The sequence below is a fragment of the Falco naumanni genome, chromosome 7 (genome assembly GCF_017639655.2).
Source record: "Falco naumanni isolate bFalNau1 chromosome 7, bFalNau1.pat, whole genome shotgun sequence".
Lineage (NCBI taxonomy): Eukaryota > Metazoa > Chordata > Aves > Falconiformes > Falconidae > Falco > Falco naumanni.
This window is the reverse complement of record NC_054060.1, coordinates 14,947,124-14,961,843: the sequence shown is the minus strand read 5'-3', so window position 1 is coordinate 14,961,843 and position 14,720 is coordinate 14,947,124. Positions and strand designations below refer to the sequence as shown.

Genomic DNA, 14,720 nt, shown 5'->3' with positions numbered 1-14,720 from the left:
GCTACATTCACTGTCACCCTGCTTTGTGTTAGTGCACTGTGTGTCAAAAGGTAGGTAAGGGACCGGACATTTAACAGTGGCTCTAGTTTCTGAGGTGAGACACGTAGTGCAGTGGCAGATGAAAGTGTGGAACTGAGGATCCCACTTTGATGAACGAGACTTTGAAGTAAGAGGGTTGGAGGTGGCAGACATGCTTCTTTATACATGCCTACCTGGCCTGGCTAGAAGCTTCTGGTTTTGCATAGGTGGTCTTATTACAGGGCAGCACCGTCTCTGATGGTGGTAATCAAATGAGCTAAGCTTGGGAACTACAGATCAAAATCACTGGAAAGCATGTGTTCAGAAATTGGGTATCTGCAAAATCCATTAAACTGACAGAGGTCAAGAAAGCCCACATTTTACTAGGTAGTAGAAATCTGTATTTGGAAAACCAGAAGCCAGGTTTTCATTATTCCAAGAAATACTGCACAGCTTTCTTCAGAGCATAAATGATACAGTGTGTATCTTGAGCTGAATTTGCACAAGGCTTGGGAGTACTGGCCAGCATCATGCCAGACCTGTTCTAAAGAAAGGTGCAAAACTCCTTTTGGCCTTTTCTTGTGGGGGAACAGAAGGAAGAGAGAGACTCCACTGAATGTCTTTGCTTCTCCTCATGTGTCCTGTTCAATCAACCCGAAATCTCTTCTGCTTGCTCTTTGGAAAACGTGCTGAAAGTTAATCTTGTGTCTCAAATGCAGTTGGACAAACACATGAGACACAATTGCACATTTTTGTCAGGAAATTTTGCTATCTGCAGCCAAATATTTTGCACTTGTGAGGAAAAATGAGCAATTAATGTACAGAGCAGAATTCCCAATAGCCAACGTAACCAAGGTTTTCTGTGCTTGCATAGACCAAGACACCTGGTTGTGGTGGTTAAGACAGAGGATGACAGCTCTGAAGACTGATTACTTTTGTCCAGACTCTAAGTTTTCCCAAATCTTACAGGACAGTAAAACCAAGTTCAGTCTTCTTGGCTAATTTATGATTTAGCATTAGAGACCTCTTATATCTAGCTAAATCCAGATTCTCTGTTGCTCTGAATTTATGCTTAGCCTCACAGAACTGCCTTGTATAAGGCAGAGCTAGTCCGAGTATAAATTAGAGCAATCTAGGCATGCAAGCCCTCAGAAGTATAAAACGTGCTCTGGCCACTTCTTTCCAGCTCCTAATGCATCCTGTGCTGGTGTCAAATGGTATCTGTGCAGGATCTAGTAATGCTGGCTGTATCAGCTGGGAGCTCCCCTCATGGCAGGGGAATTCTTAGCTGACCAGAAATAGGGGCTTTCCAGATCCTTTCTGCTAGAAAGCAAACCAGGACCTTGCAATTTTAGGGCTCCGGATATTTATGTGTTTGTTTATTTTTAAGGAAGAAATACCGCTTTACCTCTCCCCTCTGTCTTTTTTTTTTCAAATGCTTAACAGTTGCAAAAGTTGTAAATGGTAGTATTTATAAGTAACAGTATTTGGTCATGGTAGTAATTTTATGAGAAAAGATTGACTTTTTGCCCCTCATTAGTCTGATGGACTTTGCAAAATCTTAATACGATGGTCTGTAGCAGCAGGACATAGAAACTATTGGCTTTGGAATCAAATTTGGCTGAATTGTAGGGCTTCTGTAGCCAAAGTTATGAAAAATTGACCTTTTACTGAATGGAACATTTATCTGTTTTGTTTCTGTGAAACTATTTTTATAAGAATATTTTAGTTATATGCTCTTACTCCTGATAAATGTGAGTTTAAAATAGTAGCTGTAAAGTAAAAGTCATTGAAATTTAGAGCTTTTATGAGATAACACTTCCAGTGTGAAGTTTGGGCCTATGAAAGAGCCAAAAAAACCCAAAATGAAAAATATTGTAAAAGCATGGCTAGAATTTCATGGTGGCTTACTTTAAAAATAGCACTTTTTTGACATTGAAAACAAAATCAGAAAAAAAATGCTCTCACTAATTACTGTGTGTAGCAGTCTGCAATAGGGCATTGTTTCAGTGTGCATACAATATTTTTTTTAAAAAACCCATCACACACATACACAATAGTTTAGGGAAAATACCAGTCCAAGACAATTCAGCCAGATGTGCAGTGCTAACCAGTTGCAGCAGTGCAATAGCATTCAAATAACAAGATGGAAAATTTAGAATGTGATCTTTAAAAAGAATCCATTTTTCTCCTCCAAACAGGATACCAGTCTAAGACTGTGTTGGCATCACTCAAAGAACAGCAATACTCAATAGTAGCTTTTGATTTTAAAGTGATTTTTATTTTACTGTTACAAAATCATTCTTTTGTACAACTTTTCATCAGAAGATACTTTTTGTAAAGGAAATAGAATAATGCTCTAAATTGTCCCAGCTTTGTGTTTTATGGTAGGAATTAATAAGTACAGAAAATCACTTAGTACTTTTGAATAACTAGATTTACTTGAAAGATGTGATGATATTGTTGCTGTCCAAATGTTAAATCTTGCAGTACTAAGTTCTGTTCAGCCACCCTAACATTTTTTCTGTTGCTAAGACTGGGCAGCTGTGCACATACTTATTGGGAAAAATAGATCAAAAGCAAATAGGGTTTATTTAATTTAATGTGAAATGTTGAGCATAGGAAGTTGAATTATTTTTGGCTCTGTCTAGACTGAGAAAAATCTTATATCAGACAGAATGATAAATAAAGGACCTGAATCTAATCTGTAATGGCACAGTGTCCATTGGCTCAAATTTTCTCGAACTATGGCTTGGAGTGCGGAATTTTCAAAACATTCAACATTAAACAGTTACAATACCTGGTAATTCATTCATTTCAATGGGAGGATAGATAGGCCAACTGGAATCCTTTCTACTTTGTTTCTGAAGCCTGTATATAATAAGGAAAGGGCTTCAATTGAGTACTTTACCACTTCCTAATAATTTTTCTAATGTGCAATAGGGCTTTAATATCTAGCTATCTGGCAAAGAAATCTGTGAGTAATTATATTGATAGTGTGACTTTGAAATTAATAACATGTGCTGATAATACTGGTTGGGATTTTATAATACTGCTGCATCAAAAATGTTTGATAAATGCATGCTCACGTTATTTATATGAGAAACTCACATTGCTTACACAAAAAGTGGTACACAGATACTGTATTTTAAAGTACCGTTAATATTGAGAAACGTTAAAGTTTCTCTTTCCCTGTGGAATTAAAACCTAGGGTTCTTTAACTTGTTAAGTTTCACCATGTGTGTTTGTAATCAAGGGGAAATGCAGAGTACTTTGGAGCAGTGGTAATCAAAGGCCGTAATCTCTCATCAACCAAATTGATAACCTCCTATTTGAGCATGTTAGAGGGCAGACAAAGTCAAGCTAAGATTGCTGTGCTTATGAGGACATCCAGATACTATCTGACAAATATTTTCCCATTTTGAAAAAGAGTAAGCATAATTACCTTGCAAAACATATATGAAGTTTAGCTAATTGGGGTTTTGTATGCAAACTGGAAGCAGATGGTGACTTTCAGCAATCTATTTCTAGTCAAGACCAGATACAAAAAATAAGGACATTTCTGGTGGTAAAAATAACCTCAAAATTTGGGCATCATTTTATACCTTAAGAAATGAAACATAGTGCCTTATATTTCAGAAATTCTTTTCATATATATACATATGCATAAAATGTGCACAGATTAAAATAAAATTCACCATCTAACGACATTAAATATGCCTTAAGTGATAGAGAATGTTTTCATCTTACTCTAAAATACTCCTCTTTATCTATAAATGTTTCTTCTCTATTTTCTGTCCTTTGTGCTGTGAACCAAACCCTGTAGAATTTCATAGAAAACCTACACTAAATTTGCCATAAAATGACCAACATTACTTGTAAAGGGAAGCAGCAGACTGAGTGACTTTTCAGATTGAGCTGGGCAAATTGTTAATGAGAGAGTAAATGTACATACTGGACTTTTGGCTCAATAGGTAATTAAATACTCCAGTCACTTAAATTTGCATGCTGAAGAGACTTTTGGAGCACTGAAAATGACAGTCTAAAAATAACATGTATTAACAAACGTATTTTTTTCATGGAGCTTCCCTTCACGAACAATAAAATTTAAAACAGGACGAAAACTGTCTTTATTTTAAAGATTAGCTATTACTACTCCTGCATTGGTATATGCAGAAAATCTAGCATGTTTAATTTTCACCAAAATGAACTTACATAAAACCTCTGAGGCAGATGTAATTTAATACTATCATTTTATAGAAAAGGTTGCTTTATTTTGGCTGCTGTCATTCTGGATTTGTATATATCAAGTTTCTGGGTAATGTAGGGTGAGCTGTTCCAAAAAAGTACTAAGCAACACTAATTCTGTTTTACTAACAAATATTTGCCTGTCTCCTACTCACTAATTGTCTTACTCTTTTAAGGGGTTTAGTCTTACACGAGTTTACTTCTTTAAAGGTCTACGTGAGATTGAAAGGGATTGATCACCGGTATGGAACATATTGACAGTGACAGTTATATAGGGACAAATTCTGTCACAGTTTACATACTGTCCAGACCCATTGCATGAGTGAAAATTGGAGCAGTTGGCCCTTGGCCTCTTTGTGAGCGCGGGGACTATTAAAGGTGAAACTCCCTTATCTGTTCTCACTTAGCTATTTCTTTAGATTTCTATATTTAGGAATTTTTTTACAAGTGATCATCTGTTCACTTTCATTATTCCTTGGATACCTAAATACCTTTGTACATTTAGGCCTTCATGTTCATCATCAATAACATCAAACTAAGAGAAACTAAAATGATGGGGCAACAGAGAATCAAATGAGCTGTAGCGGATGGTTCATAATTTATCATGCTGCTGAAGTATCAAGGTGTATGTGGCCAATTCAAATACAGTGTTGGATTGTGCCTGGAAACAGTCCGAAAAATACTTTTTTATCAGTTCTTTAACATTTCTGGAAGACCAGAAATACTCAGATGAAAATCAAAACCTGAATTTTAGGTGTTTCATATTGAAGTGTAAACAAGCAGAGAAAAATACATACTAGTGAAAAGTATCATTTTACTGAAAACTCACTTTTTCCATTAAAAATCCAAACCAAGGTAACATGATGCAGAGCTATTGATGAGTTCTTATTACAATAAATCTCTCCATCTAAAGTAATGACACATAAGGCAACTAATAATAAAAATCACAACCCTTCTTTGTCAGACTAAATTATATCTCCACTAATATGATTTCCCAGATTAGACTTTCTGCATGCTGGATAGAAATCTTGTGGCTGAAAGATAAAAACAGATTTAAGTGGTAGTAATTTCTGTCTTTGTAACTCAAGATTGACTTGCTTCTTATCAGGGAGAACCTTAAATTGTTTCAAACAAAAAACAGAGATAGTTAGTAGAGATCTTAGATCAAAGGCTAGCCTAGGTCTGCACATGGGGGCCAGTTGCCTGGTAGACAAACTGGTAGGCACTGCCTCCTGCAATAGGATACATTCTGAGCAGACTTTAGAATTAAGCTTCTGAAAGGGAACAGCCTGAAAAAAATACATTTTGTACATTGTTAGCTTTAGATTTTTCCAAATGCTCCAACTAAACTTGTCTAAAACCTAAGAGTTCAGTTTTGAAATCCTTGAGGGACAGCAGCTTCCTTAAATAGATTATTACTTCGCATAGATTTCTTAATTTTTAATTGCTTATTAGGCAAGTGAGTGAATTCTGTGCACTGAGATTCTACTCCTGATGATATTGCGTTATATTGTTTTAATTATGGATATTCTCATTTAATGTGTTGTGTCTTTTTTTGTTGGATAAACAGCAACAAAACCTTAATATATATTAATTATAATACCAAAATAGATATTTTCTAATAGATATAATTATATAAAATAAATATATAATTAATGTTTATTAATATCTCATGTAACTCACTGATACTAAATGTCTCCCACGGAAGCACAGCCAACCTGGCACGTGTTCTTGCCAACAGCTATAAAAGTACTGTTTGCATTTTTGTGTGTCATACTGGGTCTGGCATTCAAAAGCTGTGATATTTAGTGGTTTTTTGAGAGGTGACCAGGGAGATTTCAAGGTTTAACTCACCTACCAGCTACTACTACTGTCATGTTATGCTCATCCCTCTCCTGTGTTCAGAGGCTGAACAGACCAGTTGTACAATACAGCTCAGGGTATTGCTAGACTAACTTTAGATATCTAAGTTTCCATCCCAGCTTCCCTGCTACTATTCCTCAGTTTTATAGACCTCACTAGAGCCAACAGATTGCTTCAGCCATGCCACTGCAAAGCAGGTTTAAACAAAGGGACTTTGCACAGGAGTGGCTGATGTGGTCACAAAATCTCTCCTGTTGACCATAGTGTCAGGACAGTGACTTCAGTGAAAGAGCTGGAGCAGTAGTGCTGAACCGGTTGAGACTGTATTACCATACGTCTATGCAACACTAATTAATGTATATTTTATGTGGCTTATTTGCCAGATAAAAATAGCAAAAGATAGAGTTGACATTTACTGTAAGGTAGTCTAAGAAAAGCTGTAAGTCTGCCTCTTTCCTTTCTTACAAACCAAGAAAGTTAAACTGAAAAAGATTCAGGGGAAAGCTGCATGGATGATCAAAGGTACAGAATGACCTCCATAAAAGTAAGCTAGGACTCTTTGGAAAAAGGCACTTGAAGGAGGAAGTGTTAGAGGTCCATAAAATGATTAATGTAATTGGTGGAGTGGTCAGGAATCGAGTGTTCATTGCCTTTCACATTGTAACAGCCGGAAGGTATTAAATGAAGCCAGTCAGGTGCATATTAATAATCAACAAAAGGAGGTGTTTCTCACCTGGCCAGTAAAAGTCCTAGTTACTGGATCTACATGTTAAAATTTTAATGCATTAAAAGGCAGTCTGGACAAGCTCATGTATAAGAAATCCATTGTAGGTAAGTAAGTGTGCAGAATTCACATTCAGCGCAGGAACTTATCAAAACCTGACATTTTGGGGAGATACTGACAATTCCTCACTTACTCACGGGCATTGTATGCACTTCCCTTCTTGGCTAGTTTGTTTGTTGTGTTTTTTTTCAGGGAGGTGAGAGCAAAGGAAACATAGCCTGATGTTTGAGCTTTATTTTTTTAATTACTACATTAAATATATCACTTTGCTTGTTTAATAGTGTAGATGACAGCTTAGGAGTTAGGTCCACATGATCGTTATTATTCACAGATGATGACCTGTCCTATTGGAACAACTTCCTGGAACAATAATACAGAAATACAGAACAGCTAGTATAACGACATTTTTGATCCATCTGATGACATAATTTTTTTCCTGGAGTCATAATGCTACTATTCAGATCCATTTTTACTTTGATTTCAGTATCTTTTTATTCCACTTTTCTTTACCATAATCTTAAAAAGGTTTTAAACTCACCCTGCAAAGGTTTCCCTGAGACTATATTCTTGAGAGAAATAAGCCACAATACTGGAAATAGCGGGGGGATTGAATTCTCATTTCAGCTTTGTGACTGATTGCCATGACTTTGAAGAAATCATGTAAATATCTGTGCTGTCTTTAAATTGAAGATAACAGCAGCCTTATAGGAATGCTTTTAAAGTAAAGTATGTAAAATTCTATGAAGACTTAAATTATGATTTATTCGTGTTTTTGAAATACTGCTTTAGGGATGGAAAAAACATGCTAATGAGTCTTGGGAGCATAGAACTAGTTATGTTTTGTGGTTGGCTCGAAGTGATCTCTCGTGCGTATCAGAATACGTGGGATGGAAGTGTAGTCTATGTGCAGATAGGGTTTATTCTTGCTGCATATTTCTTATGGTTCTTCGTGAAGAACAAATGTCTGCTTTCACCTAGCTGTACAAGAAAGCTTGCTTAGGTCTTCTGCGAAATAGGGGCGACTGTTTATTTTATATGTGTAGCACTTGTATTTTGAACTCTGGCAAGGAGTGGCTGGCCCCTCTGACCCACCTGCCTGGCACGTGGTGCTGTGGTGTAGCCTGGGGTGCAGCCCCCCTCAGTGCGGCTGTGAAAGTTCTCCGAGTTACTTCTCTGCAGGAGCGCAGGGCAGCCAGGAGGAAGGCGGAGATGCATGCCTAGGTATTGTTCAGACCTTCAGACAGTTCAGATGTGGCCAAATTGTGCGGTGAGATCCGGGATCTGAGCAGCTCTGTATTTTTACAGGTGAGCCATATGCTACAACAGAGAGAGATAAATCAGAGATGATTCAAACAGTCCTAAAGAGCTGCTGAGTGTTGCAAGTTGGATGGAAACAAAGTATTACTCCGAGATAGGCAAAAGTTATTTCATTACATGGCTCCAGCAAATTTTTTCCTTCGAGATATTTTCTGTGGGTGCCTAAAGTCAGAGAGCTTGTGTAGCAAAATTTTTTTCTTTCAGTTTCTAGTAATGCAGTCATACATATTTATAATATTATCATCTAAGAATCGCAAGTAGCAATTACTAATTACAAGGAGGAGGAAGATACGCCTCATTTTACTGAGGAAATGGAGCCATGATGAATTAAAGGGACTTTCCCTGAATCACGAGAAACTTAATGTGGAGCTAGAAATTGAGCCCAGACCTCCCAACATTCGGTTCACTGTTTCAGTCACGTGACCACCCCCTTCCAAGTATCAAATATGTACACAAGGCTCTCCAGTTTAGTCTTCACATTCGTTTCCAAAGCTACAATTCAATTCCTCTGATCTTTGCCCTTTCACTCATTTTAGCAAAAAGGCAAACATTTGCCCATTTGTCTCAATAGTAAGTAGAAGCCGCTTTCTATACAGATGACGATTTCCTCTCCATTCACATGCTTCTCATCCTAGTATTAGAAGGCCAGCCTGTGTCAGCAAGGGCCTGTTTAAATTAGAAACCAAATGATGTTTCAGGGATGCCTTGGGCTGTCTTGTGGAGAGGGCTCTTCTCAACCCTTGCCAGTTACTACTTGGTGGTCCTGCCAATCCTTGCTAAGTTTCAAAACAAAAGTTGCTCAAGCTCAGTGCTGTTAGCCCAGCATACGCAGCTGGACAGCTGGTGAGCTGGGGCGAAGCAAGGCCCAATGCTTAACCAGGCACAATTCACCAGACCATGTAAAGGGACAGGGGAGTGGCACTGTCCTAATTGTTAACATTCCTCCTCTGCAAGACTTGTCCTGATATTTATTTAATAAGTCCAGGCTCATAAAGTCTAAACGATTTAAGCAATCAAGCGGTAGCTGATGTGTATATGAAGATGACATGCAGCCAGACTAAGTGAAGTGTGTGAAATGTTTAATTTCTGACTTCACAAAGCTTTTATCTGGCAATTGCAGATGAAATAATACCTCAGGCAGCTGTGTCCAAGAGTGGAATATACATTGTGAGTACCTCAAGAGCTGTGCTTCAGACCAGGTTTGCACAACCACAGCTCCTATTTAAGTGTGCATGATCAGTGTGCTGGCATGGTCTTAGCCAGTTCTGTTGCTGCCAGTGAGTAATGCTCATGAACTCCAGCTTGATGTCTCCTGCCAGTGGCTACAAAAATCAGGGCATGGTATTGCTCTTTTCTCAGAGGGGCGAAAGGCAGGTTCAGCAGAACTGGCTGAAACTTGCCAGCATTTCCACATCCCAGCAACAGATGTTTGTAAATAGGCGCGCCTTCACATGTAGAAAGATGCGAGTGTCTAGAGACTGCTGTGTGTGGAGGTTTGTCCTTATTTTTCTGTGTAGCTGTTACTGAGTAGTTTAGCATTAAGGGGGGGGGGGGGGGGGGGGGGAAGCATCGTTACATTCGTTAGCATTTCATTCAGAATTATTGCCAACTTGTAGTGGAGCAGGGACATACCGTGACTGGATGTTAAACTGTCACCGATGGGATGAAGAGGTCTAAGGCTCAACCTGGAAATGGGACTGCTTGGAGTGAACATGGGACAAGGGAGGAGAAACGAATTATGACGATCATGATCTTTAGCAAAAGTTGGGCACTGGGAGATGGCTTTTGTTAAAAAGAACGAAAACCAGAATGTGCGATGTTGGTGTACTTTCTCAGGAAAAATGGTAGAAGCATTATCTCTTATTTCAGCTCATCTTTAAAGTACACAAAGGAAAGTCAGTACAGAAAAGGAGAGTATTTTTGCTGATTGTACTTTTATGCTCTCTTCTTAACGGTCTTTTTCTTGTGACTGGTCATTTACCATGTTTGATTCAAAGAGATCCAGTCTGTATAGTTTTAGAGTAACTATGTTAACGTTCTTTTTGTAACTTCTGCCTATCAGCCTGGGGCTTATTTGCCATAGCTGCATTTTGAGCTGAGTAAATTGATTGTTAGTGCACTTGCAAACAGTTCAACCTGATTACATTGATCTAAGCACTAATTTTACAACTTTGTCTGTGGTGCCATTACAGAAATTGAGCGAGCGAGCAGGCAGGCACCCGGCACATACCTCTCTCTCAACATGGTGATTTACTGCCTCTTATCTGCTGCCTTTTACAGCTGCATGCTGGCTAATGTCCCTGCCTTGCTGGTTAGCTTGTTACAGTCCTGTGATGCTACATCCTTAGTGTGGAATCTGAATCTGACTGCCACCAGACTGACAAATGGACTGCAGCTTTTCTAACGTGCTTTTCCTATCTTTCCTGTGGTTACTTTGTGCTCAGAAAAACTAACTAGTAGGGGTCATAATAGGTGGACATGTGTGCTTTCCTTTTGACTTACTTCTTTTTGACTAGTTTTTATGTTCTTTGACCATTCTCCAAGGCTTCTCTTGTGTTTTGTTTTGACTTGGCCTGATGACTGAAAGCTTTACTGTAAATTATTATTTGTGATGGTTTGATAGTCACATTCCACCCTCCCGTACTATCTTCTGACCTACAGGTTTCAGAATGCACAAGAGATATGCCTAAAATGTCACAAAAGAATATAAATCACATATAGTTACAAATTATTTCAGATAAACAATGTAAGCAAAGCACAGTATCTCAAGGAGGAATGACAAGCACCACTGATTATTTATAGTGGGAAAGGGTTCCTGAGTTAGGTTCAATACATAATTTCTGATTCTGGAGTCAGTACATTACGAGAGTATAAAGTAACAACTTGCCATTTTTCTGTAAGGTACCAGGATGCATATATAGATAGATTCAACTAATAAATGAACAAAATATTGACTGTTGGGATGGAAGGGTGTGAAGTGAATGAGGAAGGTGGGAGGAAGACAGCTACAAGAGTTAAGCATCTAAACAAGGATACTCTGAAAAGTGTCTGGCTATGGTGGGTTCAGTGGAGGCTGAATAGTTGATTCTTTTTTGCTTCAGAATAACAGGAAAAAGGGGCCATGTGGCACCCTGGTTGATACCAGCTTACACTGCTTGGTGCATGAGAGACAGTGGTTTCAGAGCTCTATCGTTATCTCCTTTGTTTTCTCACTAGTTCATATGTAAGCAGTATAAAAGTATCATCTTTAACCTTGGCTGAAGGTTCACATGTTAATGTTTTTTTCAGGTGGAACTTGCAGAAATTTGCACTAAGAGTGAACGCTATATTGGCACAGAAGGTGGAGGAATGGACCAGTCAATCTCTTTTCTGGCAGAAGAAGGAACTGTATGTGGATCTTCATAATCTAAACTAACAGTGTAATATGGATTTATGTAAACAAAACCACCTTCATACATATCTAGCAGAAAGACAAGAAACTTGGAATCCTTAGTGAGCACTGTAAGCACCATTGGTACGCAAATGAAACAGGAATTACTTGTATAAACTTGTGTACAATTAAGTGTGACAAGTTTGAAGGAATATGATGAAAATGGGAAATGGCAAGAAGGAGGAAAGAAAAATTGTGGGAAAAGATGTACTCTAGAAGAGCACCAGGCCCCACACTATTTGGCTAATTCATCGCTGAACTTAGAATTTCTGTTTCCCATATAATGAAATCTGAATGGTCGGTATGCCTTGTGTTCAGTGCAAATGGGATAATTATTACAAAAATGCTTTCTTGAAACTTCTTACAACCAAACAGTTCTAGGAAGTTTTGCCAGGTCCAGTTACAAAGACAATGGAGATTATTTTTTTTCCCCCGTTTTTGCTAATTCCAGACAATTCTGTGGCTGGATTCTGATGTAGAAGGCATTTATCTGTCTTAAAGGTGGTGACAGAAGGTGGACTAGCAATGATGAACAGGACCTGCCAAGTTATGCATGAGTGCTTGTGGTGAAATTTACAGTGGAGTTTATCCACTGTCCCAGAAGGTACACAGGACTGAAACTGTTCAAAGCTAAAACCTGTCAGAATACTTTTATTGAAATTAATGTAGCATTTCATGACAACTTTTACTTGCCTTGTAATTGTGCTATTGTATCTCTGCAGCTTTTGTTCCTTAATGCCATATCTTGGATGAGTTTATACAGAAGAGAAGCTATTTCCTAGAATTACACCAAACATTTAATTCCATTATGAGACACACCACCTGTACCTGCTCTGCACCTTTCCTTCACACTTTATACAGTTAGTAGTGAACACATAGCTGCAGGAATGCTGAAGGAAGCAGCATATTTTCCTGACATACACACTGATGATCATGTAACTGGAGGCTTTTCTGATCTATAGAGGTGGTGATCAAAAAGGCAAAGAAAATGTTAAAAATACTAGGAAAGAAATTGTGAACAAACCAGAAAATATCCTTGCTTCAGTGTACTTGCAGCTGAATGCAGTTCTGGCCTCCCATCTCGAAATAAAGTAACACTGGACTGAGAAATGTACAGTAAGGACACTGAGGTTGATCAAAGCTATTTTTTTACGTGAGCATTCACTGAATAATTTAAAACTTTTCAGCTTGGAAAACAAGTATCTTTGAGGGTGGTGTTCTGAAGCTCTGTAAAAGCCCTGAATGGGTAAGAGAAGGTAAATTGAGAATTCAGTGTTTTTCATAACTGAAGAACTAATAGAAACACAATGACATTTGCAAGCAGCTTGTTTAAAACAAACAAGGAAGTTTTGGTTTTTGTTTTGGTTTTGTTTTTTTTCCCCCAAAAAACATTAATTGTTAAATTGAGAAATACCGTACATTGTGGAAGGCAAAAGTTTAAAAAGGGTTCAGAAAAGACCTTGGATACACTGATAGAGTATTAGCCTATTTGTAGCTATTAAACATAGTAGTTGGATGTTGCTTCCAGTGTAAGTATAACCGCTGTAATCGTTGCTTATGGGAAGCTGGAAAAATACACCCAAAAAAAAGATTGCTTTGTATATGTCCTATTTTTATATTTCCCTTAAATACCCATTTATGGCTACTGTCAGAAACAGGAAGCTGGACCAGCTTAGTAGTACATTCTGATCTAATGTAGCAGTTCTTAAAGGGTATATTTAATATAAGCAAGCTTGTCTGCCTTGATAGTAATTTTGTGACGTGGTCCAGAATCTCAATGGCAGGGAGTTACACACATGCTGTACATAATGTACAAGCAGATTTGTCATTGTTTATTTAGCACTCTAGCTGCTCAAGGAACTCTCTGGGGGCGAACAATGCCAAAACCAGTAAGACATCCCGGCTTGCGGAGTTGCAGTCTATTCTAAGAAGCCAAAGCAGGGTACATGATTTACAACTCATCCCAATGAAAAACCAGATGTGAATTTAATCTCTTGATTACATTACATCCTGAATTATTTAATTAATGGATGCCTAGCTTATTCCATGAAAAGGTCACAAATACTGGGAACATCTTAGGCAGCCTGTGTAAGGCATCTGTGAGGCAAGGCAGTCTCTTATGTTAGAAGGAAGGAGATAGTAACTACATTTGTATATATATAGTTTAATTCATTTCTCTGATTGTCCATATGTAACATGATCACTGTCCCCAGTCAGTGCTAAAATTTTGGTACTATTCTCTAACTCAGTGAATTAATCCTGATTTAGTGGAAAATGGGAAAACAGGGGGAGATGAGAACTGGTGAAGGGGAAGGGAATGTGAAGCCCCTTGTTTCTAGTGGCACGCACATTAGCTTCAGCCAGCCCTGGTACTTTTCGGTAGATCAAAGAAAAACTGTTGTCTTAAACAGGCAAGAAAAATAGGTTGGGTGGGGTTCTGTGAAATGCTGAAAAAACCCAAAGACTTAATGGAAACATTTTAAAATCCAGCTACAAGGGAAACGTTTGAAATGTATGTGTAACTGGGCCAATGAGGTTAAACCTCTTTTCTCGCTGTTTCATGTCAGTTTTCTTTCCTTAACTGTCCCTGGATTTTCAAGAGAAAAAACATGCAAATTTGCATTTGATTTATAGAACTAAGTGCATGGTTAGCTAGTAGTAAATTAAAACTAACCATTCATTTTTCTTTCAATAGGCCAAGTTGATAGAGTTCAGTCCTCTGAGGGCAACTGATGTTAGACTTCCAAGTGGAGCAGCGTTTGTTATTGCTAACAGTTGCGTTGAAATGAATAAAGCAGCAACTTCTCATTACAATATTAGGGTAATGGAGTGTCGTCTGGCTACAAAGGTAACGTATGGCTTATGTCAAACTCTAATGAAACTTTCATCTAAATATGTGCTTTTTCCCACTTCTGACCAATCATGTCTTTAACACCTGGCTAGGTGCTACTTTAAGTAGCATTTTTCTTTCCAGAACCAGACACCTCCGTCTCTGCAGAAACAGAACTCCTGCAGAGTTTAATGGAAGCACAAGGACTGTGCCCTTATATAGAAGATTAT

General features: G+C 38.1%; 1 protein-coding gene across 1 annotated transcript in view; it reads left to right on the top strand.

The window, feature by feature from the left end:
* The window catches only part of GALK2 (galactokinase 2), a 48,741-nt gene that overhangs the window by 12,315 nt on the left and 21,706 nt on the right, over positions 1-14,720 (top strand). The window contains exons 6-7 of the mRNA XM_040601291.1: positions 11,519-11,617; positions 14,356-14,508. Coding sequence (XP_040457225.1) covers positions 11,519-11,617; positions 14,356-14,508 — 252 coding nt within the window. The remainder of the gene's footprint in view (positions 1-11,518; positions 11,618-14,355; positions 14,509-14,720) is intronic.